Source organism: Oryx dammah, unplaced genomic scaffold (genome assembly GCF_014754425.2).
Source record: "Oryx dammah isolate SB20612 unplaced genomic scaffold, SCBI_Odam_1.1 HiC_scaffold_9, whole genome shotgun sequence".
Classification (NCBI taxonomy): Eukaryota; Metazoa; Chordata; class Mammalia; order Artiodactyla; family Bovidae; genus Oryx; species Oryx dammah.
Window position 1 is genome coordinate 22,889,870 of NW_024070193.1, and position 27,256 is coordinate 22,917,125.

At 45.3% G+C, this 27,256-nt stretch overlaps 1 protein-coding gene and 1 long non-coding RNA gene across 3 annotated transcripts in view; one reads left to right on the top strand and one right to left on the bottom strand.

The window, feature by feature from the left end:
* On the top strand, positions 1 to 23,655 carry LOC120868015. Its single transcript, XR_005722113.1, has 3 exons — positions 1 to 2,337; positions 5,309 to 5,437; positions 23,575 to 23,655. It is a non-coding gene; the product is annotated as an uncharacterized LOC120868015 (long non-coding RNA).
* The window catches only part of PSMD6 (proteasome 26S subunit, non-ATPase 6), a 19,169-nt gene continuing 14,407 nt past the window's right edge, over positions 22,495 to 27,256 (bottom strand). For both annotated transcript variants that reach the window (XM_040246573.1, XM_040246574.1), the window contains exons 6-8: positions 25,921 to 26,089; positions 22,879 to 22,956; positions 22,495 to 22,706 (exon numbers count right to left, since the gene is read on the bottom strand). In XM_040246573.1, the coding sequence (XP_040102507.1) occupies positions 22,610 to 22,706; positions 22,879 to 22,956; positions 25,921 to 26,089 (344 nt within the window). In that variant the 3' untranslated portion in view covers positions 22,495 to 22,609. The remainder of the gene's footprint in view (positions 22,707 to 22,878; positions 22,957 to 25,920; positions 26,090 to 27,256) is intronic.

A 27,256-nucleotide genomic window follows, 5' to 3' on the forward strand; every position in this document is an offset into this window, starting at 1 on the left:
TAGTTGATTAACAATGTTGTGTCTGTTTCAGGTGTACAGCAAAGTGATTCAGTTATATGTATACAGGTATCCTTTTTCTAATTCTTTTCCCATTTAGGTTATTACAGAATATTTGAGGAGAGAGGTAAGTTTTTATCCCAAGTGGGTCTGGTTTCTTTCTTTCTTTCTTATATACCTTGTTCTCTGGCAATACAAGTGTATTAGTATTAGGCACAGCATAATCTTTCATCTCAAGAAATTTGGCCATTTTTACCATTTGCAAACCATTCTTAAAATTCCAAATTATTTTTATTGCTTAAAAGACTAAGGGAAGCAATGGATTTGTGGACTGGAATAAAGGTGAGTAATTACAGGAAGGGGTCAGGCTGGCTTCAGGCTGGGGTCAGCCCACTGCCCTGCTCCATGGACTTACATTCCATCCTTAGATCAGCTGACTATTCAAACTCACTCTTAATAAATTCCCTATAGATAACTCCTTTCACTCTGGATTTCCCCCTTAAGCGTCCCAGGAGAAGGTTCACTCACTCATCTTCTCATGCTTTTTTCACTTCTGTTCTCTTGCAGGTAACCTGACTGGGACAGCAGAAGATTATCCCAGTTCACCGAGCAGGGGATTGGCAGTTTTGGATCTTGACCTGAAGGAATCAACCGGCAGAAAGGTAGGTGAGGTCGTTCTAGGCAGAGGGAGCAAAGTGGGCCAGCACAGGTGTGAAGACACACAGACTGGAGGACGGTTCTGGCTGAAAGGGAAGGGGGCCCACAGGGTTGGAGAAGATGGCCCCAGATTCTTCAGGACCTTACATGTCAGGGGGCCCGCATCCTTAGGAGCGTGCGGTGTAACCAGATGTCACTGTCAGAGCCCAGAGATTTCACGCCAGTCCTCGCACACTGTAGCTGCCAAAGGTAAAAGCCATTCACATCTGTACTGGCGACTGTGGAAAATCAAAGAAGCACTTAGACCTCTTTCCCTTTTTCTCACATTTTCACTCTCGCCTAATCTCTATCTTTAGCCTTTATTCTCCACCCCGTCAAGTCCTCCTCATAAAACTCTGCCCTGAATCAGACCTCAGGTTCTGTGCCTTCTGACTCCATTGTCTGCTCTCACGATTCTCTCTCTCTCATAAGAAACACTTGTTCCTATTGCGAGTGAGATGTATTAAATGAGTCTAATATGTATATTTTAATCTCAACCACATAGGACCCTCCCAGGTCAGAATGGGCAGGTGAGGACAGAATGGACAGATGAGAACCTTGGGACAAAAGTAATTGATAAAGCCGTTGTAGTGATCCAGGTAACAGCTATTAAGTTTCTAAACCAAGACAGTGACCATGTGGATAAAGTGGAAACTTATTCAAGGATCTTTTAAAGGTAAAACTAACAGATTTTGAGGTCTCATATGGGGAAGAGGGAGGCTAAGGTAATTTAGAGATTTCTGGCTTGGCCAGGTTGGTTGAGCCTTAAATGAAATACATACTGTGGTGACAGAGAAGAAAAACACTGCAGTGAATTTGAGTTGCCTGTGTAATATCCAGTGGCTATATATATGTACAGCCTGGAGCTTAAGAGACAGATTTGAGCATAAAATAGAATCGTAGGGTTGCCTTTCACTGGGAGTGGATGAGTTCACCTAGGAGAAATAGGCAGCAATCTGACTTGTTACCAGTTAAAATAATGCTCATCGGGTTGGAGGCCTGATGCCCCAGTTGCGGTGGTGAGCACTTCGCATCCCTTCTCTCTCTCAAATCCCCTAACAGAGTACGTATTTCAGTGCTACTACTCCTGCTGATGAGCAGCTTCTTAAAAGCTAAGTTTCTCTGTCCCACAGTGCCAGCCTTTGAATTCAGGGTTGTCAGATCAGCAGTTCTTAATCTTTTTTTTTTCCTTTCTATAGAGTCTCAGGATCACCTGAAAGAAATCATAGCTCTGTCTGACAGAGGCATGAGCACCCCACCTTTTATGTTCCTTTTCCTTAAGATTTCACAAACTTAAAGCCCATGCTCCATGGCCAGAGAGAGAAGACAGCCCAAAATGAAACCCTGGAAAAGAGTGTTTTGGTGAAGACAGAGGCAATACCAGAGACATCAGGGAAGGCAGAGAAGGATGCAGTTGAGTTGGTTTAGTTAGCAGTTTAGACCGTTTTATCTTATTTATCAACCCTATCCACCCACTTAGGTGTTTTTTTTCTTCTGCTTCTTTCTCCAGGATAACTGGAATCAGTACTGAGATGAAAAGTTAGACCCTGGCCTAGGCAGGGAGACTGCTGAAGAATTAAAAATGTGAGTGTGCCCAAGTGACAGCCTCATCTGGATATTCAAAGAAAAACGGGGAGCTGCCATGTAAGTCCGTGCAGGCCCCTAAAGATGTTGTGTTTGCGCTTTCCCTCTTATGTCTTGTGATCCTCCTTCTAGGTAACTTGTCTATGATCAGACCAGTTAAGTGATTCGTTCAGAGGTACAGAGCACAGTCCATGTTCAGCTTTATATGGCCAGTAGTGAAGAAGGGCTCTCTATGTCCAAGACAGATCCAGAATTAGCACGCTGACACACGACTAGGTCAGGAGACAAAGGCACAGGACAGTAGGGTCCAAGTGGCAGTCCAGGTTTCATTTTCAAAAGCAGGGCTGTTCAGAGGTGTTTGTGATTCCTCGGTCCTGAGTGAGACCCTGACGGTGGATAGAAGTGGCGTGGAGGAAAATAGCGCCGGAGTGAAGGCTTGGGAAGTGAGCTGTCGCTGTACAGGTTGTCTTTTCCAGAGACGTTAGAGTTGAGAGGGAGTCAGAGCCAGCTGCTGAGTGAGCGGGACATGGTGGCTTAGAGTTCTCAGGGCGGTGAGCACAGTGAGTGCTGGGTAGTGAGCAGCTTCACCGAGAAGGCACTTTGAATGAGGGTGGAAACTTAACGGCCAGCAGAGAACCAAGGCAGTAGGGAACTGTGGACATCATCTTGGGCCCGAGTTCCTGAGGTGTAGATGAAAGAGATCCTCTAAGCCAGAGGGTTTCAAGAAAAGTAGAGTCCTCAAAAACCTAGTATAGAGTTTTACCAGTACCCAGCTAACCTGCCTCTTGAGAAACCTGTATGCAGGTCAGGAAGCAATAGTTAGAACTGGACATGGAACAACAGACTGGTTCCAAATAGGAAAAGGAGTCCATCAAGGCTGTATATTGTCACCCTGCTTATTTAACTTCTATGCAGAGAACATCATGAGAAACGCTGGGCTGGAAGAAGCACAAGGTGAAATCAAGATTGCTGGGAGAAATATCAATCACCTCAGATAATGCAGATGACACCACCCTTATGGCAGAAAGTGAGGAAGAACTAAAGGGCCTCTTGATGAAAGTGAAAGAGGAGAGTGAAAAAGTTGGCTTAAAGCTCAACATTCAGAAAACGAAGATCATGGCATCTGGTCCCATCACTTCATGGCAAATGGATGGGGAAACAGTGGAAACTGTGGCTGACTATTTTTCTGGGCTCCAAAATCACTGCAGATGGTGATTGCAGCCATGAAATTAAAAGACCTTTACTCCTTGGAAGGAAAGTTATGACCAACCTAGACAGCATATTCAAAAGCAGAGACATCACTTTGTCAACAAAGGTCCGTCTAGTCAAGGCTATGGTTTTTCCAGTGGTCATGTATGGATGTGACAGTTGGACTATAAAGAAAGCTGAGCACTGAAGAATTGATGCTTTTGAACTGTGGTGTTGGAGAAGACTCTTGAGAGTCCCTTGGACTGCAAGAAGATCCAACCAGTCCATCCTAAAGGAAATCAGTCCTGAATATTCACTGGAAGGACTGATGCTAAAGCTGAAACTCCAGTTAGTACTTTGGTCACCTGATGCGAAGAGCTGACTCATTTGAAAAGACCCTGATGCTCAGAAAGATGGAGGGCAGGAGGAGAAGGGGACGAAAGAAGATGAGATGATTGGATGGCATCACCGACTCAATGGACATGGATTTGGGTGGACTCCGGGAGTTGGTGATGGTCAGAGAGGCCTGGTGTGTTGTGGTTCATGGAGTCGCAAAGAGTCAGACACAACTGAGTGATTGAATTGAACTGAACTGCGAGTCCTCAAAAACCTAGTATAGAGTTTTACCAGTGCTAATAATCCCAGTGATTGCCGAGGCTCTTTGGAAAAGCAGATCTCTGGTAACTTCCTAAGTAGAGGGTTGATACAGCTGTCAGGGCGCCATCTGTTGGTAGTGTTGACTAAGTGATCACTTCCACAAGGCAGTGTCAGGATTTATGATACATAATTGCTGGAATGAAGGCTGACTCATTCACTAGCTAGTTGTACCTTCTATTTCTTACATCCAGTCTACACTGGGAAGATTATGCCATTACAAGAGATTTCTGAATGACAGGACATCTCCCTCCCCCTTGACCATGTACTTCAGGGTTATACTGGCCTGGACTGAGCTGACATGCATTCTTTATATTTTTTTATCACTCTTTTTCAAAGCATTTTAATTGAAGGATGATTGCTTTACAATGTTCTGTTGATTTCCGCCATATGTCGACATGAACCAGCCAAAGGTGTACATATGCCCCTTCCCTCTTGAACCTGCCTCCCACCCGTCCCACCGCTCTAGGTTGTCACAGACCACAGGGTTGAGCTCCCGCGTTATACAGCAGATTTCCACGGGCCATCTCTTGCGTGTGGTCCCATATATGTCTCCATGCTGCTCTCTCAGTTCGTCCCTCCCTCTCCTTCCCGCACCGTGTCTGCAAGTGTGTTCTCTGTGTCTGCATCTCCATTGCTGCCCTGCAAGTAGGTTCATCAGGACTGTCTTTCTAGATTTCTCATATATGCGTTAATATATGCTATTTGTTTTTCTCTTTCTGGCTTACTGCTGTATGTAATAGGCTGTCCGTTCATCCACGTCACTAGAACTGACTCAAATGCATTGCCTTTTATGACTGAATAATATCCCATTGTATGTATGTACCACACCTTCTTTATCCATTCGGACATGTAGGTTGCTTCCATGTCCTGGCTATTGTAAATAGTGCTGCAGTGAACACTGGGGTGTGAGTGCCTTTTACCATTGCGATCTTCTCAGAGTATATGCCCGGGTGGGGGGTGGTCCTAAGATGGCAGAGGGATAGGACGGGGAGACCACTTTCTCCCCTACAAATTCATCAAAAGAACATTTAAACGCTCAGAGTATATGGCAAGTAGTGAGATTTATTGGTCATATGGTAGTTTTATTCCTAGTTTTTAAAGGTCTCTCCATATTGTTCCCCATAGTGGCTTTATCAGTTTATGTTCCCACCAAGAGCGTGTCACACATTCCTCATATCGTTTGTAGGTCTTCAAAAATGGAAGAAGAGTGTACGCCTGTCACTCTCTGCCTTCAAAACCAAAACCATTGATTACTGGAGCATTTCATGTTTTTCACACAGGAATGTAACTTCATTTCCCCATAGCTGCTTTGAAGGTAAGAGGTTTGTTATTAACAACTGGAGCATTACGAACATTCAGGATTACAACAGCCTCCTGTCTTTTCATCCGGAAATCAAGGACCGATATCAAGTGTCAACTCCTAATCATCTTCAAAAACAGGTTCCCCGCCCCACCTTTTTATTTTGTTGTTCAGTAGTTCTGTCTATAAACTGCACCCTTTTTCCTGTTTTAAATTGAAGTAGAGCACACTTCCAGGGTCGTGCCAATCTCCTTGTATGGCAGAGTGACTCAGTTTCACACATATACATTCCCTTTAAGTAATCTCTTCTGTTATGGTTTATCCCAGCAGACGGAATATAGTTCCCTGTGCTGTACAATAGGATCTTGGAGTTTATTCATTCTGGATGTAATACTTTGCGTCTCCTAACCACAGGTCCTCACGACATCATCTCCCGTCTCTCAGCCTTGGCAGCCAGAAGCCTAACCTCCATGTCTGTGCGTCGGTGTCTGTTCTATCGATAGGTTCACTTGTGCCGTATTATAGATTCCACATGTGAGTAATATCATCTTTTATTTGTCTTTCTCATTTGGAGTTACTCCACATAGTATGATAATGTCCAGTAGCATTCATGTAGCTGCAAATGGCATTATTACATTCCTTTATAGGGCTTAGTCATGCTCCATTTATGTATGTACCACCGTCTGAAGATGGACACTTTGGTTGCTTCTAGGTCCTGGCTAGTGTAAATACTGCTGCAGTGAATATTGTGGTGCGTGTGTCTTTTCGAATTGTGTTTTCTCTCACTGAGAGGCCCAGGAGGGAGATGACTGCGTTACGTTGTAGCTCCATGTTTAGTTCTTTAAGGAAGCCCTGTACTATTATCCATCATAAGGAAGTGGAAGTCGCTCAGTCATGTCCGACTCTGCGACCCATGGACTATGGGATTCTCCAGGCCAGAAGACTGGAGTGGGTAGCCTTTCCCTTCTCACGGGAATCTTCCCAACCCAGGGATCGAACCCAGGTCTCCTGCATTGCAGACAGATTCTTTGCCAGCTGAGCCACGAGGGAAGCCGTTATCTATCATGGCTGTTACCAACTGACATTCTTTGAAATGGCATAAGAGGGTTATCTTTTCTCCAGGCCACCTCTGACATTTAATATTGGTAGTCTTTTTGACGATGGCCAATCTGAGTGGTGGGAAGTGATACTTCGTTACAGTTTTAATTTGCAGTTCTCCTAAGGTAACTTGGAGCCTCTTTTCATATGCCTTCCAAATAAAAGGAAAGCAACAACAACAAAAAACAGTCTGCAATAAATTGAACTCTTAAAGGTTCACCGTGTTTTGCACTGGTTTTCAGTTTTCTACCTAAGGACATGCTTATGGAAGGATGTCCATCACACCCCATGTGCTCACTCACTTCAGTAATAGTAAACTCTCTGTGACCCTATGCCCTGTAGCCCTGCAAACTCCTCTGCCCATGGGGTTCTACAGACAAAAATACCAGAGTGGCTCGCCTCCTCTCCTCCAGGGGACCATCCTGACCCAGGAATGGAGCCCTCATCTCATGCATCTCAGGAACTGCAGGCAAATTCTTTATCCACTGGGCCACCAGGAAAACCCTTACACCCCAAAGGCCTTGCAATTTGAAGTGCTACTAAACATTCGTTTTTAAGTTATTCTTATCGGAAGAATCAACAAGGCAGCGTAACTTTCTCAGGCCGCTTTCGGAGTTGGCACCCAGAGCCCTAGAGAAAAGTCATGTTCCTGGGTTGTAGATAAGTGTGGAATGTGCCAGGGCTCAGGCCTCCTTACATCTTCCTCCATATCAGCCTCAGACAATGCCCAAGCCTGTGCAGAAGGCAGTGCTTGGGAGGCCCTGGTAGTCAGGTGGGGAGATGCTGAAGTAGGAGGCTGAGGCGGGAACCCGCCTCGGGGGAGACTGGACAGCATGTGCCTATTCAGAGCTCTCTCAGCCTAGAGGGTCCACTGTTTCCTGAACACACCATGCACACTGTGGCTGAGCTGTGGAGCAGTCTGGATGGATGGTGGGGTCCAATCCCCCATGGACCAGGCACTCCGGGTCCAAGGAGGGCTTCTTTTTGGTACATCGCCCCCAGCTCCCTCAGCTCCAGCTCAGTCTGGCCTTGGGTCCCAAGTCTGCTCAGGCTTGTGTGGTATGAAAGCAGCCCAGGGTCCCCAGGCCTGAGTGGAAGACCGTTCAATTTGGTTTGTTTTGGAAATTAATTTTCCTTGCATGGTGGATACAGTTCATTTCCAGTGTTTGTTTTAGGTGTAGTCACCTGATTCACTTATACCTGTATGTAACTACAGGCTGCTTAGTAGAATTCCCTGTGCTTTATTGTATGTCTATGACTGTCCATATGATAATCCCTACTTCCTAATTTACAAAACTAAATTTATAAGCATGTTCATTGGTATCAGTTTTTAGATTGTACCCAATGGAGTTAAACAGCTGACCTTCTCTGACTGACCTCCCTGAGGACCATCATCAGCATGTCTATGTTGCCGGAAAAGACTTTTTTCATACTTTTTGATTGCTGCGTCATATGCCAGTGAATATATGGATATGGCTGTGTGTGTGTGTATATGTATGTGTACCACGTGTTTATCCATCACTGAAAGTGGACACTATGTGTGCACGCATTCTTCAGTTCAGTTGCTCAGTCGTGTCTGACTCTTTGCACCCCCATGGACTGCAGCACGCCAGGCTTCCCTGTCCATCACCAACTCCTGGAGCTTGCTCAGACTCAAGTCCATCGCGCTGGTGATGCCGTCCAAGGACCTTGTCCTCTGTCATCCCTTTCTCCTCCCACTTCAGTCTTTCCCAGCATCAGGGTCTTTGCAAATGAGTCAGCTCTTCCCATCAGGTGGCCAAAGTATTGGAGTTTCAGCTTTAGCATCAGTCCTTCCAGTGAGTATTCAGGACTGATTTCCTTTAGGAAGGACTGGTTGGATCTCCTTGCAGTCCAAGGGACTCTCAAGAGTCTTCTCCAACACCACAGTTCAAAAGCATCAGTTCTTCGGCGCTCAGCTTGCTTTATAGTCCAACTCTCACATCCATACCTGACTACTGGAAAAACTATAGCTTTGACCAGACGGACCTTTGTTGGCAAAGTAATGCAGTCTTGGGCTGTGATAAATATCGGTGCAGTGAACACTGGAGCATAGGTGTCTTATCAGATGATCTGTTCTCCATCTGCAGAGGCCCAGCATTGAGAAGGCCAGAGATTGTGGTAGCTCCCATTTAGTTTTTGGAGTAAGCTTCCTCCTGTTCTGTGTCCTGGCTGTTCCCAGTTCTTGTTACCCAAAGAAAATGTGAAAGGGTTCTGGTTTCTCCAGGCCCTCTGCAGCATGTATTGTTGGTGGTGTTTTTGTGAATGACTGTTTTGAGTGGTGGGAGGTGGTACCTCATTGTTTCGTTGTGCAGTTCTCCACTAATGAGCGATCTGGAACCTGTTTCCTGTGCTTTAAGGTGATCTCTTGAGAGTGTTTTCTGGAAGGTTCCATTTGTTTTGATATGCTCTCCAATTACCTCCCCCAGCACATTGCTTGAGGAGAGGGATCTCTACAGCCCCACAAGCTTTGTGCATTTGAAGTGCTCCAAAACACTGATTTTTAAGCTGTTGTTACCAGAAGTGCCCACAAGGCAGCAGCACTTTCTCAGGCCCATTAGAAGGCCTGCCGTCTTGTGGACACTTCCCTTGTGGCTCAGCTGGTAAAGAATCTGCCTGCAATGCCGGAGACCTGAGTTTGATCCCTGGGTTGGGAAGATCCCCTGGAGACGGGAAAGGCTATCCACTCCAGTATTCTGGCCTGAAGAATTCCATGGACTGTATAGCCCATGGGGTTGCAAACAGTCAGACATGACTGAGCAACTTTCACTGGCAACCAGAGCCCTAGAGACAAGTTGTGTTTCTGGGTTGTAGATGAATGGAATGTGCCAGGGCCTGGCTCTCCATACATCTTCCCCTTTATCTGTACCACCCCAGACAAATCCCAAGCCTGTGAAGAAAGCGATTCTGGGGATGCTGTGGTAGCCACTTGGGGACATGCCGAAGTAAGAGGCTGTGGTGGGAACCCGTCTCAGGGAGATTGGAACCAACAACTTATTTGGAGCTCTCTCTGCCTATAGAGTCCACCATTTTGGAGATGTTCTAGGCTTGGGTGAGCCGTGGGACAGCCTGCCTGGATCTCTAGCGTGAAGTCCCTTCCCCATGGTCCAGGCCCTCCAGGTTTGAGGAGGGCTTCCTTTTGGTACACCGTCCCCAGCTACCTCAGCTCCAGCCCAGTCCGGCCTTGGGTCCCAGGGGTCCTCAGGCTCCTGGACTGTTAGAGCCAAGGGGCCCCTGGACTGGGTGGAAGACCGTTCATATTTGGTTTCTTTTGAGAGTTAATGTTTCTTGCATGGTGGATGCAGTTCATTTGCAGCGTCCTGTTTCTTTTGGGTGTGCAGCCATTGGACTCACTTATGCATAAATGTCTTGCTCTTGGAACTGTTTTTCTGGGTAGATAGTTAGAGGCTGCAGAGTAGAAACCCATGTACAATATGCTAGGTCCTTGTGCATTTTTTATTGGATGTATATGACTATCCCTCTATCAATCCCAACCTTGTAATTTATAAAACTTGGTTGATAAATGTGATCATTGGTATCAACTTTCTCATTGTACCCAATGGAGTTCTTAGGCAACTGTTCTTGTCTGACTAGCTACCATTAGGATCATCAAAATGTCTGTTCATCTTGCTGGAAAAGGTATTTTGCATACTTTTTGATTGCTGTGTCATACGCCAGTGAATATGTGTATATGAATGTGTGTGTGTGTGTATCACATGTTCATCCATCCATCTCTGAAAAAGGACTCTGTGTGTGCATGCAGTCTTGGGCTGTGATAAATATTGGTGCAGTGGACACTGGAGTGTAGGTATCTTATCGGATGATCTGTTCTCCGCCTGCAGAGTCCCAGCGTTGAGAAGGATAGATACTGTTGTAGCTCCTATTTACTGTTTGAAGGAAGCTCCCTCCTGTACGTTGTCCTTGCTGTCCCCAGTTGATATTTCCCGAAGCAAATGTGGGAGGGTTCTGGTTTCTCCGGCCCCTCCTCAACACTTACTGTCAGTAGCGTTTTTGTGAATGACCATTGTGAGTGGGGGGAGGTGGTGCCTCATTATGGTTTTGATGTGCAGTTTTCTACTAATTAACGATCTGGAGCCTGTTTCTTGTTCTTTCCAAACAAGCAAACAAACAAAAACACTATTGTGCCTTAAAGTGAGTTCTTGAGATTGTCTTCTTGAAGGTTCCCTTTGTTTCGATATGCTCTCCGATTATCCACCCCAAAGCATTGTTTCAGAAGAGGTGTTCTTACAGCCCCACACTTCAAAATTTGTGAATTTGAAGTGCTCTGAAGCATGTATTTTTAAGCTGTTGTTACTAGAAGTGTCCACAAGGCGGCAGCACTTTGTCAGGGCCGTTTGATGTTTTCCTGGCAACCAGGGCCCTTGAGAAAAGTCATGTTCCTGGGTTGTAGATGAGAGGAATGTGCCAGGGCCTGGGTCTCTTTACATCTTCTCCCTATCTGCACTACCCCAGACAAATCCCAAGCCTGCCCGGAACGCGATGCTGGGCATGCTGTGGTGGTCGGGGGGAGACTCATGGTGTAAGAGGCTGTGGTGGATATCCACCTTGAGGAGACTGGAGACGAGGTGCCTATCCGGAGCTCTCTCTGCCAAGAGGGTTTACCCTTTTTGGGCGTACTAGACTTGGTTGAGCTGTGGGAGGGCCCACCTGGGTCTGGAGCGTGGCATCCCATGCTTATGGCCCAGGGTGTCCAGGTCCTGGGAGGACTGCTTTTTGGTACATCCTCCCCCACTGCCTTAGCTCCAGCCTTGGTCCCAAGGCTACTCAGGCTCCTGGGCTGTGAGGGTGCCCAGGGACCCCAGGACTGAGTGGCATACCGTTCACATTTGGGTTCTTTTGAAAGCTAACGTTTCTTGGGTGGTGGATAGAATTCATTTCCAGTGTTGTGTTTGTTTTGGGTGTCCAGCCACCTGACTGACTTACACATAAGTGTCTTCCTGTTGGAACTGTTTTGCCCTGTAGGTTGAGGCTGCTGAGTAGAATTCTCTCTGCTGTATGCTAGGTCCTTGTGCATTTTTATTGTATGTATATGACTGTCACTCCGTTAATATCAAGCTTCTAATTTATAAAACTCAGTTGATAAATGTGGTCATAGGTATGAACTTTTAGATTGTACTCAATGTTTTGTTAGGCAGTTGTTCCTGCTCTGACCAGCTTCCCTTAAGATCAGCAGCTTGTCTGTGCATGTTGCTGGAAAGGCATTTGCATGCTTTGTGATTGCTGCGTCATATGCTAGTGAATATGTGAATAAGGATGTGTATGTCGGTGTAGGTTTGTATGTGTCCCACGTGTTTATCCATCTGTCTCTGAAAATGGACACTTGGTGTGCATGCAGTCCTGGCCTGTGATAAGTATTGGTGCAGTGAACACTGGAGTGTAGGTTTCTTTGCGGGTGATATGTTCTCCACCTGCGCAATCCCAGCATTGAGAAGAATACCTAATGTGATAGGTCCTATTAAGTGTTGGGCAGAAGCTCCTTCCTGTTCTGTGTCCTGGCTTTCTCCAGTTGACAATTCCCAAAGGAAATGTTGAGGGTTGCTGTTTCTCCAGGTCCTCTCCAGCTGTGTCTGTAGTCTTTTAGTGAATGAGCATTCTGAGTGGTAGGAGGTGGTACCTCATTAATAGTTTTGATGTGTGGTTGTCTGTTAATTAGAAATCTGGAGCCTGTATCCTGTGCTTTCCAAGCAAAAGAAGAAAAGAAACATTAATATGCCTTAAAGTGATCTCTTGAGATTGTCTTCTTGAAGGTTCCCTTTGTTTTGATATGCTCTCTGATTACCCACCCAGCACACTGCTTTAGGAGAGGTGTCCCCGCATCCCCCCAGTTTAGCTCAGTCGCTCAGTCGTGTCCAACTCTTTGCGACCCCATGGACTGCAGCACAGCAGGCTTCCCTGTCCATTGCCAACTCCGGGAGCCTGCTCAAGCTCATGTCCATCAAGTCACTGATGCCATCCAACCATCTCATCCTCTGCCATCCCCTTCTCCTCCTGCCTTCAGTCTTTCCCAGCATCCAGGTCTTTTCTAATGAGTCAGTTCCTTGCATCAGGTGGCCGAAGTATTGGAGCTTCAGCTTCAACATCAGTCCTTCCAGTGAATATTTAGGACAGATTTCCTTTAGGATGGACTGGTTGGATCTCCTTACAGTCCAAGGGCTTCTCAACAGTCTTCTCCAACACCACAGTTCAAAAGTATCCATTTTTCGACCCTCAGCCTTCTTCATGGTCCAGCTCTCACATCCATACATGACCACTGGAAAAACCAAAGCTTTGACTAGATGGACCTTTGTTGGTAAAGTATTGTCTCTGCTTTTTAATATGCTGTTTAGGTTGGGCATAGCTTTTCTTCCAAGGAGCAAGTGTCTTTTAATTTCATGGCTGTAGTCACCATCTGTAGCGATTTTAGAGCCCAAGAAAATAAAGTCTGTTAACGGTTTCCATTGATTCCCAATTATTTGCCATGAAGTGATGGGACTGGATGCCATGATCTTCGTGTTTTGAATGTTGAGCTTTAAGCCAACTTTTTCACTCTCTTTCACTTTCATCAAGAGGCTCTTTAGTTCCTTCGCTTTCTGCCATAAGGGTGGTGTCATCTGCATATCTGAGGTTATTGATATTTCTCATGATGTACTCTGTATATAAGTTAAACAACCAGGGTGATAATATATAGCCTTGACGTACTCCTTTCCCAATTTGGAACCAGTCCATTGTTCCATGTCTGGTTCTAACTGTTGCTTCTTGATCTGCATACAGATTTCTCAGGAAGCAAGTAAGGTGGTCTTGTATTCCCATTTCTTTAAGAATTGTCCACAGTTTTTTGTGATCCACAAAAGGCATTGGCGTAGTCAGTGATGCAGAAGTAAATGTTTTTTTTTAATTCTCTTGCTTTTTCTATGATCCAACGGATGTTTGATGTCTGGTTCCTCTGCCTTTTCTAAATACAGCTTGAACATCTGGAATTTCTTGATTCACATAATTTTGAAGCCTGGCTTGGAGAATTTGGGGCATTACTTAGCGTGTGCGATGAGTGCATATTTGAAGTGCTCGAAAGCATAGATTTTAGGCTGTTATGAGAAGTGTCCACAAGGTGGCAGCACTTTCTCAGACCCATTTGAGGTTTTCCTGGGAACCCAGGGTCCTAGAGAAAAGTCATATTCCCTGGTTATAAATGAGAGTGGAACTTGCCAGGGCGCGAATCTCTTTATGTCTTCCCCCTTATCTGCACACCCCAGAGAAATCCCAAGCCTACACAGAAGCAGTGCCTGCGATGAGCGGTAGTCAGGTGGGGAGATGCTGAGAGAAGAGGCTGTGGTGGGATCCCACATCTGGGAGATGGGACCAGGTGCACAGGCACCTGGGTCCACCTTGAGGGTCCACCATTCTTGGGGCACATGAGGCTTGGCTGAGCTGTGGGACGGGCTGCCTGGATCTTGAGCATGGGGTCCTGTCCTCCGTGGACCAGGACTGCAGGTCCGAGGAGGGCTCCTTTTGGTACGCCCTCCCCAGCTGCCTCAGCTCCAGCTCAGTCCAGCCTTGGGTCCAAAGGGTGCCCAGGCTCCTGGGCTAAGAGGGTGCCCAGGGGCCCCTGGACTGAGGGGAATAATGTTCATATTTGGTTTCTTTGAAAGTTGTCTTCTAGCGTGGTGGATACAAATCATTTCCAGTGTTGCCTTTGGTTAGGATAGACAGACACCTGATTCCCTTATACATGTATGTCTTCTTGGAATTATTTTGCCCTGTAGGGCGGCAGAGGCAGCTGAGTAGAATTCCCTCTGCTATATTTGAGGTCCTTGTGCATCATTTATTGGTATGTATATGAGTGTCCCCATCTTAATCCCAAGCTTCTAATTACAAAGCTTGGTTGATAACTGTGTGTTGGTATCTGTTTTTAGACTGTACCCTCTAAACTGTCCCAGTGGAGTTTACTGAGGCAATCGTTTCTTCTCTGAGTTGCTTCGCCCATTGTCAGCATCTATGTTCATGTTGCTGGAAAAGACATTTTGCATACTTTTTGATTGTGGTGTCATGCCAGTGAATGTGTGTATACGGATGTCTGTGTGTGCGCACTACGTGCTCACCCATCCATCTCTGAAAATGGGCTCTGTGTGCACGCAGCCTTGGCGCGTGATACCATTGTTGCAGGGAACACAGGTGTGTAGGTGTCTTTTCGGGTGATATATTTTCCACCTGCAGAGTCCCACCCAGCATTGCAAAGGCAAGATACTGTGGTAGTGCCTATTTACTTTTTGAAGGAAGCTCCCTGCTGTTCTGTGTCCTGGCTGTTCCCAGTTGACATTACCCAAGGCAAATGTGTGACTGTTCCGGTTTCTTGAGGCCCGCTGCAGCATTTATTAATGACCATTCTGAGTGGTGGGAGACGGTACCTGATAGTTTTGATTGCAGTTCTCTATTCATTAGCAATTTGAAGCCTGTTTCCTGTCCTTTCGATAAAAAAGAAAAGAAAAACCACATTCATGTGTCTTAAAGTAACCTCTTGAAATTGTCTTCAAACTTCCCTGTGTTTTGATATGCTCTCCAATTACCAACCCCAGCACATTGCTTAACAAATGTCCCAACAGCCCCGCAAACCTGGTGAATTTGAAGTGCTCTAAAAGCCTCTTGATGAAAGTGAAAGTGGGAGAGAAAAAGTTGGCTTAAAGCTCAACATTCAGAAAACTAATATCATGGCATCTGGTCCCATCACTTCATGGGAAATAGATGGGGAAACAGTGGAAACAGTGTCAGAGTTTATCTTTTTGGGCTCCAAAATCACTACAGATGGTGATTGCAGCCATGAAATTAAAAGACACTTGCTCCTTGGAAGGAAAGTTATGACCAACCTAGATAGCATATTCAAAAGCAGAGACATTACTTTGCCAACAAAGGTCCGTTTAGTCAAGGCTATGGTTTTTCAGTGGTCATGTATGGATGTGAGAGTTGGACTGTGAAGAAAGCTGAGCGCCGAAGAATTGATGTTTTTGAACTGTGGTGTTGGAGAAGACTCTTGAGAGTCCCTTGGACTGCAAGATCCAAGCAGTCCATCCTAAAGGAGATCAGTCCTGGGTGTTCTTTGGAGGGAATGATGCTAGGGCTGAAACTCCATACTTTGGCCACCTCATGTGAAGACTTGACTCATTGGAAAAGACTCTGATGCTGGGAGGGATTGGGGGCAGAAGGAGAAGGGGACGACAGAGGATGAGATGGCTGGATGCCATCACCAACTCGATGGACGTGAGTTTGGGTGAACTCCAGGATTTGGGGATGGACAGGGAGGCCTGGCGTGCTGCAGTTCATGGGGTCGCAGAGAGTCGGACACGACTGAGCGACTGAACTGAACTGAAAGCAGATTTTTAAGCTATTGTTATTAGAAGTGTCCACAAGCAGGCAGCACTTTCTCAGGCTCATATGGGGGTTTCCTGGCAACCAGAGCCCTAGAGAAAAGTTGTGTTCCCTGGTTGTAGATGAGAGTGGAATGTGCCCGGGCTTGGGTCTCATTACATCTTCCTCCTTATGTGCACCACCCAAATGCAAAGCCTCCACAGAAGGCGATGCTGGGGATGCCGTGGAAGTCAGGTGGGGAAAATGCCGTGGTAAGAAACCGTTGTGGGAACCTATCTTGAGACTGGAGACCAGATGCCTATTCAAAGCCCTCTCGGCCTAGAGGGTCCACTCTTTTCAGCGTACTGTGCTTGAGTGAGCTTTGGGGTGCCCAGCTGGATCTGGAGCATGGGGTCCCATCCGCCAGGGACCAGCCACTCCAGGTTCAAGCAAGACTTCGTTTTGGTACCCCCTCCCCAGCTGCCTCAGCTCCAGTTCAGTCCAACCTTGGGTCCCAAGCGTTCTCAGGCTCCTGGGGTGTGAGAGATCAGTGGCCCCGGGACTGAGGGGAATACTGTTCACATCTGGTTTTATTTGCAGGTTAAGTTTTCTTGCACGGTGGATACAAGTCTTCCCCAGCGCCAAGTCTGCTTTGGGTGTACAGCCACCTAAGTCACTGGTACATTGATGTCCTCTTCTGGGAATTGTCTGCCCTGTAGGTAGGTAGAGACTGCTTAGCAGAATTCCTTCTGCTGCATGCTAGGGCCTTATGGATTATTTATTGTATGCATATGACAGTCTGTATGTTAATCCCAAGCTTCTAATGTACAAAACTTGGTTGATAAATTTGTGCGCTGGTTATCAGATTTTAGATCACACCCAGTGGAATTTTCTGAGGCAACTGTTCCTTCTCTGACATGCTTCACTTAGGAGCATCAGCATGTCCACTCATTTGCTGCATATTGCATGCTTTTTATGCCAGTGCATATGTGTATATGGATGTGTGTGTGTGTATTATGTGACTGTGTGCGCTCTGTGTGTGTCCCACATACTTATCACTCATCTCTGAAAATGACCTCTAGGTGTGCATACAGCCTTGGCCTGTGATAAATATTGGTGAACACTGGGGTGTGTAGTTGTCTTTTTTGGATGATCTTGCAGAGTCCCAGCATTGAGACGGCCAGATACTGTGGTAGTTCCTATTTAGATTTTGAAGGAAGCTCCCTGCAGTTTTGTGTCCCGGCTGTTCCCACTTGACATTACCCGAAGAAAATGTGGGAGGGTTCTGGTTTCTCCAGACCCTCTGCAGCATTTATGGTCGGTGGTGTTTTTGTGAATGATTGTTGTGAATGGTGGGAGGTGGTAGGTACCTCTTTATGGTTTTGAAGTTCAGTTGTTATTAATCAGTGATCTGGAGCCTTTTTCCTGTGCTTTCCAAATAAAAGAAAAAAACAAAACACACTAATGTGCTTTAAAGTGACCTTTGAGATTCTCTTCTTGAATGTCCCCCATGTTTCGATATGCTCTCCGATTACTCGCCCCAGCACAGGGCTTGAGGAGAGGTGTCCCTGCCTCACAGGGTTTGTGAATCTCCAAAGCACTGATTTTTAAGCTGCTGTTACTAGAAGTGTCCACAAGGCAGCAGCACTTTCTCAGGCCCCTATGAGGTTTTCCTGGCATCGAGAGCCCTAAAGAAAAGTTGGGTTTCCTGGGTTGTAGATGAGAGTGGCATGTGCCAGGGCTTGGGTTCTCCTTAATCTTCCCTGTTACCTGCACCACCCAGACAAATCCCAAGCCAGCAACGAAGGCGATGCTGGGGATGCCGTGGTAGTTGGGTGGGAATATGTGGAGGTAGGAGGCTGCGGTGGGAACCCACCTCGCAGAGACTGGAGACCAGGTGCCACAGAGCTCTCAGCCTAGAGGGTCCACCTTTTCTGGGGGCCTACGAGGCTTGGTTGAGCTGTGGGACAGCCCACCTGCATTGGCGAGTGGGGTCCCATCCCCTGTGGTCCGGGCCCTCTAGATCCAAGGTACCTCCTCCCAAGTTTCTTCAATTCAGCCCAGTCTGGCCTTGAGTGCCACGGCTGCTCAGGTTCCTGGGGTGTGAGAGTTGTCCAAGGCCCCCAGGCCTAAGAAGACTCTTCACATTTGGTTTCTTTTGAAAGTTAATCTTTCTTGTGCAGTGGATACAGTTCATTTCCAGTGTCCAGTTGTTTTGGGTGTACAGCCACGTGATTCACTTCCATACATGTCTTCCACTTGGAATTGTCTGGCCCTGATGGTAGTTAAATGCTGCTGAGCAGAATTGCTTGTGCTATATGCTTGGTCTTTGTGGATTATTATTGTACATATTTATGACCATCCCTCTGTGAATCCCAAGTTCCTAATTTACAAAACTCAGTTGAGAAATGTATTCATTGATATCAACATTTAGGTACCAAAGAGTTTTCCTAGGCTGTTGGTCCTCTCTGCCTTCCTTCCCTTAGGATATTCATCAGTATATCTGTTGTTGCTGGAAGACAGTTTTCATGCTTTTTTATTTCTATGTGTTATTCCAGGGAATATTTGTTCATGCATGAGTGTGTATATGCATTTATATGTGTGATTATGTTTACCGTGTTTATCCACCCATCTGAAAATGGACACTTGAAGGTGCTTGCAGTTGTGGTGTTGTTGCAGGAAGGGTCCACAAGGCGGCAGCATCACCTCAGGCCCTGCTCTTGTCTTTGGCAACTGGATCCCTACAAAAGCTCTGCTCCTGTAGGAGTGGAGTGTGCCAGGGCTTCTGTCTCATTATCTTTCCCCTTATCCTGCACCCCATATACAGATACCTCAAGGGCGATGCTGGGGATGCTTAGGAAACTATCCGTGGGAACCCCACATATTCTATGTGTAAGACTGTGCTTGTTCATCCCAACCTTGTAATTTAGAAAACTCGGTTTGTAAATGTGTTCACTGGTACGTTTTTAGATTCTGCACATAGGAGTTTTCATAAAGGGTTGGTCCCTCTCTGTCTGACTTCCTGTACCTACCCAAGGATCATCATCACAAGATGGTCACTTAAGATCATTCACGTCACTGGAAAAGGCATTTTGCATGCTTTTTGATTGGCAGGTCCTATTCCAGTGTGTGTGTATTTTTGTGTGTATATATGTTCTACACACACACGTTTACGTTTATCCATACATCTCTGAGCATGAACTCTGTGGGGGCTTGCAGATGTGGCTGGTGATAAATATTGCTGCAGTGAATGTTGGGATGTAGGTGTCATTTGGAATTACATTTGTTAACTTGGAGAGACTCAAGAGAAACCAGGAGTGAGAAGGCCAGATTATGTGGTAGACCTATTTTTAGTTTAAGAATCTACATACTGTTTTTTTCCTTCTATTAACAGGTTACATTCGCTGAAAACACGGTGGCAGCGTTTCTTTTTCTCCACACCCTCTTTGACTTGACTGATTGTAGATTTTTTAATGATACCCCTTCTGACTGGCATGAGGTGATACCTCAGTATTTTCATCTGTATTAGTCTAACAGTAATAATTAGTCTTTTTTGTCCTCCATTTTTCCTTTTGAGAAATGTGAAGGTTTGTCCTCCTTTTTTAATTGTGTTGTTTCTGCTTTTTTTACGAACATCACTGGAGTATGTTGCTTTACAGTGTTGTTAGTTTTTGCTGCACAGCAGTGGAAGAGCTGTAAGTGTACCCGTCCCCTCCCTCCGACCCCCGCCTCCTCCCCCTGAGCTCGGTCACACTGCGGCTTCCCACTGCGTGTGTCAGTGCTACCGTCTCGGTTCATTCCAGCCTCCTCCGCTCTTCTTCCCAAGCGTGTGCTCTACCTCTGCACCTCTGTTCCCGCCACACAAATAGTTCCACCAGAAACTTAATGACACATAGTTTTTGACAGTATTTCCTTTCCTAAAAGACTAGTAGTAAATTAAGATTTCACCTACAGCTCTTCTTTCTCAAAACATTTTTCTCAGTTATTCCATTGCAGTGTTATTCTTTTTTTTTTTTTTTTTTTTGCAGTGTTATTCTAAGAAAGTCTGATGCCAAGATCTTCTAGGCTATGGTATGGAAGATTAAGGTTTACTGTGGTGTGGTAAGACTACTCAGTGATTGACTGTCACTGGAATTTGATACTCCAACACAAAGTCTACGATATATTCAGAAGTCCAGGTTGGTGTCATGTCGTTTTGATGTGTATTTGCTTTCCTTTAAGACTCCATTTTGCAATAAATATTTTGAAAGTTAAATATTCATAAGATTGTTCATCCCAGTGATGCACTTTCTACTTGAAGAGTGTATTATGAATGAGATTTTGGTTTATGAAAGTGAGAAGTTTCTAGGTTTGAGTAAAAACACTGACCAAAAGGAAAAAAGCTTACCAATATTTAAAAGGGACTAAACACATAACTGTTCTATCCCTTAGCAAAGGAAACTATCATTTGATGATAATCTTATTTTTGTATTGGGATGTGCACCCTTCAAGAGTAAAACCTCAAAAGTAAGACTTTAATTATTTGAATGGCTTCTCCTAGATTAACAGAATCTGCTTCTTACCATCAGCCCCAGGTATAACAGTACAGATAGATGTAGGACCTGGACGGGAAACTTCCAGCAGCCACGGGGCCAGGTAGGTAGTAGGAGCTAACAGGGCAGGAACGGGAGCCCAGCATTAGGCTGACCTGTATTACAGCAAAGCTGGATAAGTGACTTTGAACTGTCTTTTTATTTTTAGATGGCAGCCATGCATTTTTTTTCCCAGAAATTTATTGGGTGGTGGGAGGGAGTTGGTGACAGTTGTAGCCTGTAGTTGACCAGTCTGCAAGCTGGAAGCTTCTGGAAGCCTCCTTTGGCATCATGAGTTGCTTTGGGTTTCTGAGCCTTCCATTAAATTTAAATAACTCTCACTGGTCAAAAATCAGAGAAGCAAGGCTCAAAATCATCATTTTATGTAGTCTTAGTATATAACAAACGTAAGTGAAAAACATCAGTAATATCATCAGTTTGGAGTATAAAAGTGGCTTAAGTGGCCCCAGCAACTATGTGCCAGCAGGTTTCTACCAACACTGGTAGTGATGCACTAAGAAGTACATGTTTGCGTATACTGTTTACAGTTTGTAATGCTTTTATGTAAATGAACGTCATAATAAACTTGATTTTCTACTGCAGTGTACAACCGTGGAAACAGGCTGAAGGAAGTCTTTTCTTTCAGCATCAGATACCAGCATGAAGAGAGCAGAGATCAGAGGTTTGGTTTTCTAGCTGCAGTGCTCAGGGCTATCTGTCGTTTACTGTACGGTCTCGAAAACCTGGACTCCCTCACATCAGAATCATATTGCTTATGCATCATAAGGCAACTTCCCTCGACATTTATCTGCAGGCTTGGTTTTCAGCTTCCCCATCTTGCACCGGGAATGAATAGTATGTCTTTCTTTTTTATTTAGTGTCTCTCACCTGTTCAGTTCAGTTCAGTCTCTCAGTCGTGTCCGACTCTCTGCGACCCCATGAATCGCAGCACACCAGGCCTCCCTGATCATCACCAACTCCCGGAGTTCACTCAGACTCAGGCCCATCGAGTCGGTGATGCCATCCACTCCCTCCCAGCATCAGTCTTTTCCCCTCCTCTAATTTTAGGTGGTAGGGCTAAAATGGTTAAAAAACGCCAACATCCAGCCTACATTTCAGCTGAAATGCTTTGCTCCGTGATCACTCCAGTCTAGGTGGTTTTACAGCAGGGAGCTGAAGGAAAGTTATTTTAAGAAACTGACATTTTAATGGCACTTTTCCCTTCTAGCATGAACTGCAATGAGGTAACTGGCTGGAAACAGAATCCTCCAGAAGGAACACAGTGATTGATGCCTATGTTGGCCTTAACGGACAGCAATGATTCCTATGGTTGTGGATTTTGTTAAGGGTACTTATATTTCCAGTTTCTTTAAGAAATTAGTGATCAAAGTTGGTAAGGTTTCTAATGGCCTCTCACCCAGCTCCCTCAGCAGCCACTCTTCCCCTGTTGTGACTTCTAAGGCAATGCTTCTCCCCGCTTGATTTACAGTAAAATGCCATTTCGATTCTCTTGCTCTAGCAAAACTGCTCTTATCAGGATGACCCTTCAGCAAGCCTGGATGCTCTCAGTGAGCAAGCTTCTCCACAGGTATTCCACAGGAGCCACCTCTGGGCCATGCTGACACTTGCACAGTAAGGCAGTCTGGCCATCCCTCTCCTGAAAGCCTCCAGTGCCTCTCTTCCCCTCGGCAGTGGTGTAGATGGTCTCTCCTTCCTTTTTATTTAAAGTCACCTCACTGGAGAGGCTTCTATGACACCGGATAGCAGAGAGCACTTCACGCCTACTCATTTCACTGCCACCCTTACCGGGTTTTAGGTTTCTTTTCCATAGCACTTAACCCCATTTGATTCACCAAGTTTTAACTGGGAAGATTCCCTATGCCCGTATGTTTTAGTGTCATCTCTTAGTTTTGTTTTACTGAAGAGTCAGGATTTGAACTCAAGTAGTCTCAGTAAGTCTTATACCATAAACCAAAGATTCAAATGATGTAAACGTGACATTACTGGACCCCGTCCTTAACACTGTGTATGTTATAAGAAAAAAGGAAGTTGAAAGAAACAATGCAGTATTTATTTTTTACACAGTTCAACTGGGCACAAAGTAAAGTAAGCTATAAAAATTCCCAATAATGATCTCTAAAGAAAACCCTTTGTGTATTTGGTTTTACATATTAATTACTCTAGAAAGTTTCTGAACTCTGTTTAATAGCAGGTCTCCTTTCTTGATAGTTTCTTGGTACTGCCAGTTCTTGCTATCAGGTCTATAAATAAATTCAGGGAAAACATGAATTAGTTAGCAGTCACATTACTCCCTAACAATAGCTGACCTACTTTAAGAAGAAGGCACGCTTTTTTAAGAATGTCCTTTGTTATAATAAGTATTACCAATTGTTATAATAAGTATTACCAATGATAACAGAAGCTTAAGAGTACCTGTTGGTTTCCACTATTTCATTCACTTTATCTATTTTGCAGTGTAGCCTCCCAGCAGCAATAAACCTGGAGAGTTCCCTAATTGAGAGAAGAAGGGGAAAAAGTGTTTAGCATTAGCCTTACAGAGAATTGTTAGTTACTGAACACACCCCTCAACAGCAGCGTGAGTGCAGACTCTCCGCCTTGTGACGTGGGGAAAATGAAATCCTTAGATATCTACGAGAGCTGCATGAAGACAACTTTTCAGTAATACCAGAGAGAACATGTGGAAAGTTGACTCCTTTAAGATATCTATTTGTAATAGAACTAGGTTGAATTTAGAGATTAATATAAGGAGTCCTCCTAATTAAGAAAATTGTGACAGATGACTCTCCCCGATACACCATCTTGCTCCTAGCACATAAACAACCCAATTGCCATTTCAAGTTGGTGGAGAAACGTGGCTGAGAATGATGTGACGGCAGCTTAACTCTCACAAATCCCAGAAAGCAGGCAAGGAAAAAAAGATAACTTGGTTATCTTAAATTAGTAAAAACTCTATGTTTACAGAGCGTGCTCTATTCCTATACTCATTAAAAATACATTTGATTCAGTCACTACAACAGTCATTCTTTCAACTGTTAGTGGCTTTAGGTAAACTGTAAACATTTTCTTAAAAGCTCACTGGTTCTAAACTCACCTGCGTTTACTTTCCAGGTACTCACACAGTTGCCTCTCCAGACTGAAGCTGACACCCACCTGCACCTATTGTTCTGAGGCCTACTAAGATCCGCAGGCAAGCTGGGGGAACTCGAGAGGCAGCGAGGAGCACTGCCCTGGGCTTGAAGGCAGACTTGACTCGGTGTGCCCGCTGCTGAGGTAAGACGGCGAGCAACTGCTGCTTCCCCCGCCCTCTGCCCCCAGGCCAGCCTGCCCTTCATTTCCTCCCTAGACTCTTGGAGATGGCTTCAGATGCACCAAGGTTAGCTGTGCCTGCTCATCGCTGCGGCTCTGCCGGTGCACGCCACCACACCCTCCCTCCAGTAAGCCAGGCTGGTGCACTCTCCAATCCGCCTAAGTGTCCTCTTTCACCGTTCCTTCCTGTAAAAATCTTAAACATGCAATGACATCCACTCTCACGGCCCCCAAGAGCTATCTCAGCACAGCCTCCTTTCTGAAACGACAAAATTAACTACTTCCTGCCCTACATGGGGGCCTAAGTTCCATTCCCTAGATCCAAACTACGTTTTTGTTGTCTCCCTGTGTGCTAATCAAACATACCCCAAGACGACTCATCTTCTCCAAGCCACCCAGATACTGCCTCATATACAGGTGTCCAGTAAGAATGAGCCAAATATTTGCTGTGTAAAGAGAACCTAAAAACCAGAGTTGCATCCTAAGTTCCAGACGAAACATCTACCAACAAAATTATGCAATACAGCCCACGGGTATGGTTTCTAACCTTACACAGGTCAGTAACAGTTGTGTCTATTCAAATAATGGCTTGGTCCTTTTCTCCACCAGTATCTTACTGAGTCTAAGGAAATGGAAAAACGAAGTACAAGTGTTCTTTAAACTTACAGAAAGATTTTGCCTAAACTCATTTTATCAGGTAAGAAACAAATTTAAAGCAAGGAGTTTCTAGGTAACAACACAGCTCAGTCTGTGCTTGAAACCTCTGCCTCTAAACCTGGGCTGAGAACATGAAGGGAAAAACTAAATAATTCAAATACCACTGTAATGGCCTCCAGCATACTGCAGCGTGTCTAACAATACTCCAGATTGAGTTGAGCCTCGCCCTGCTCCCAAGGAGCAACAAATGGCCTTCTCACCACAACACTGTTAAGAAACAGCAGAGAAAGAACTCTCTTCATGCGCTGCTCACCACAGTGAGCGCCTCCAGTACGACCCCATGAGGAACTCAGTGCCCCCACCACCAGACTTTCAATTTCACCAAGAAAACTAAACCTCCCTGGACAGTCCAGCCTTTTACTTTGGTATGGATAATAAACTAGTCTCACTGCCTTCTGTCTTTCAAAGGAAGAGAATGAGGAAATTTCTGGCTCCCTAATTTGGTTATACGTTGTGTGTTTTACTGATTGTAAATATTACTCTAAACCAACCGATAAATATTCATGCTAAGGTGACTAAGGATGAAACCTACTGATATCTGTTTCTCTGAAGTCGTTAAAAATAAGGTAAAGCAAATACAGGGTTAATAATGATAGAATCAAGAATATATAGGAACTTGATGTATAAATCTTAACAATTTCTCCATGTTTGAAATTTTTTGTAATAAAACATTAGAAAAAACAAAATGGCTAAACAGAGTATGGCCTTTTAAAAATGAAATGCCTTAGAGCGATTAGAAACTACTAGATAACCGCCATGAGCCACTGCAGACTAGCCCTCAAGGCTACCAGCTGAAGCCTGGGGGGCCACTTCTAGCCAGATGCCGCGTGACCAGCGCCCCTGAGTATCTGCTTCACCCCCAGCCCCTCGGTGTGCGACAACACCCTGTCACTCACCCGCAGGCTGCACGTCCTCCAGTGCCCCCCCCGCCCCAGGCCCCGCACCCCTATACCTGCCCGCCTCCCACTAGGCTGCAGCTGTGCGTCTCTCTGCACCATCTGATTATCGCTGCAGACTCACTTCTATCTGAAATGACACACACATTTTTGTGCATACTTGCCAACTCTCCCCAAAACTAGAATGAAACTCCATGAAGACAGACCTGGAATAATGCCAACCATACAGTAAGGGCTTAGTACCTATGTGATAAACCTTTGAATCAAAGGCTCAGTCTTCGATTTTTAGCAACCAAAAAATTGAAGACATTCTCACAAGAGATAGGACCTAACATGAAATGTAAGACCGTGAGCTAACAGTCACTACTGTTGTAGCAGAGTGGATCTCAAAGGTGTAACAGAGACCACTTTGCTACCACAGCACCAAAGTAGAAATACACAATGAGAAAATGTGCAAGTGGAGAAAGTGTACAAGTTTACACATTCAAAGGTATAACTGTAAAGAGTAAGTTCACACAATGTTGTTCAAACTTACTGATCAATGAACTCCACACCGACGCCAAAAGCTTCTGCCATATAGCCCAGGGTTAATGACCTGTACGATTCCAGCAGCTGGCTGTACGCATGAATTCGCATTTCTCTTACATAGTATCGATAATGAGGCGCAAAAAGCCAGTCCTTTTTCATTTCCTGTTCCACAATAGCTGCAATGAATAAGATGACAAATTGTAACAACCTCCCTTTGGATAAACTGATAAACTAGAAGGTGGATTTATAACATGATAAAAATTAATAGCCTTGATCTATAAAGTGTACATAGAATATTAATGAGCAATCCACAGAAGTACAATCATTTTCCTGAATAATAGTACCTATCACCATTCTAAGTAATGAGGATATGGTGGGAAACCACAAGATAAGATCTCTGCTGCCACAGCAACTCAATTTCCAAAGGGAAGAAGGGATAAAGGAATAAACAAGGTAGGCGCCTAAAATAACAAGCTCCGTGAAGAAAATAAAACTTGACTGTGACGTGAATAGCAACCAAAGACTCAGGGCCACACAGACGCAGCGGCAGAGCCCGGGCAGAGAGGGGCAGGCTCAGGGGGCAGCAGGGGACGGCTATGCAGATGGGGAAGGTGAGCACGGAAGAGTCAAGCGAGACCAGCGGCAGAGCCCGGGCAGAGAGGAGGGCGGCTTCAGAGGGTAGCGGGGGACGGCTATGCAGACAGGGAAGGTGAGCACGGAAGAGTCAAGCGTATACTTATTTCTGGCTAGAAGAGATAAAAATCCTTGTAGAATTTCTCCTTTTTTGAGTTTTTGGGTGGGGTGGGGAGGCATTCAAACGTTACACTTTGGCAAGGTGGAGATGGACTCTCTTATTAGATATCCAGATTGAAGAACCCAAGGCTTGGGTCTGGTGCTCGCTGGCAGGTTTGGGGCTGGAGACTCACATTTGGAAATCCCTGCCATGCATATGTACTTGGTAACAGAATACAGGTAGAGATAAGGGCAATGACCATGCCTAGGCCAGTTAGCCACTGAAAGGCCTAACAAAGGATAAGGCACAGCCGGAGAAAATACAGAATTCAATACACTGACATACTAAGGTGCTGAAAAAAGGTTAACTGGCAGTTCTAAGGAGGTCCACCTATTAGATCTGCCACTACGTGTACAGTGTCCAACACATGCTGCTGCTAAGTCGCTTCAGTTGTGTCTGACTCTGCAACCCCAGAGACGGCAGCCCACCAGGCTCCCCCGTCCCTGGGATTCTCCAGGCAAGAACACTGGAGTGGGTTGCCATTGACTTCTCCTCCAAAGCATGTTCAGTTCAGTCGCTCAGTCATGTTCGACTCTTTGCAACCCCATGA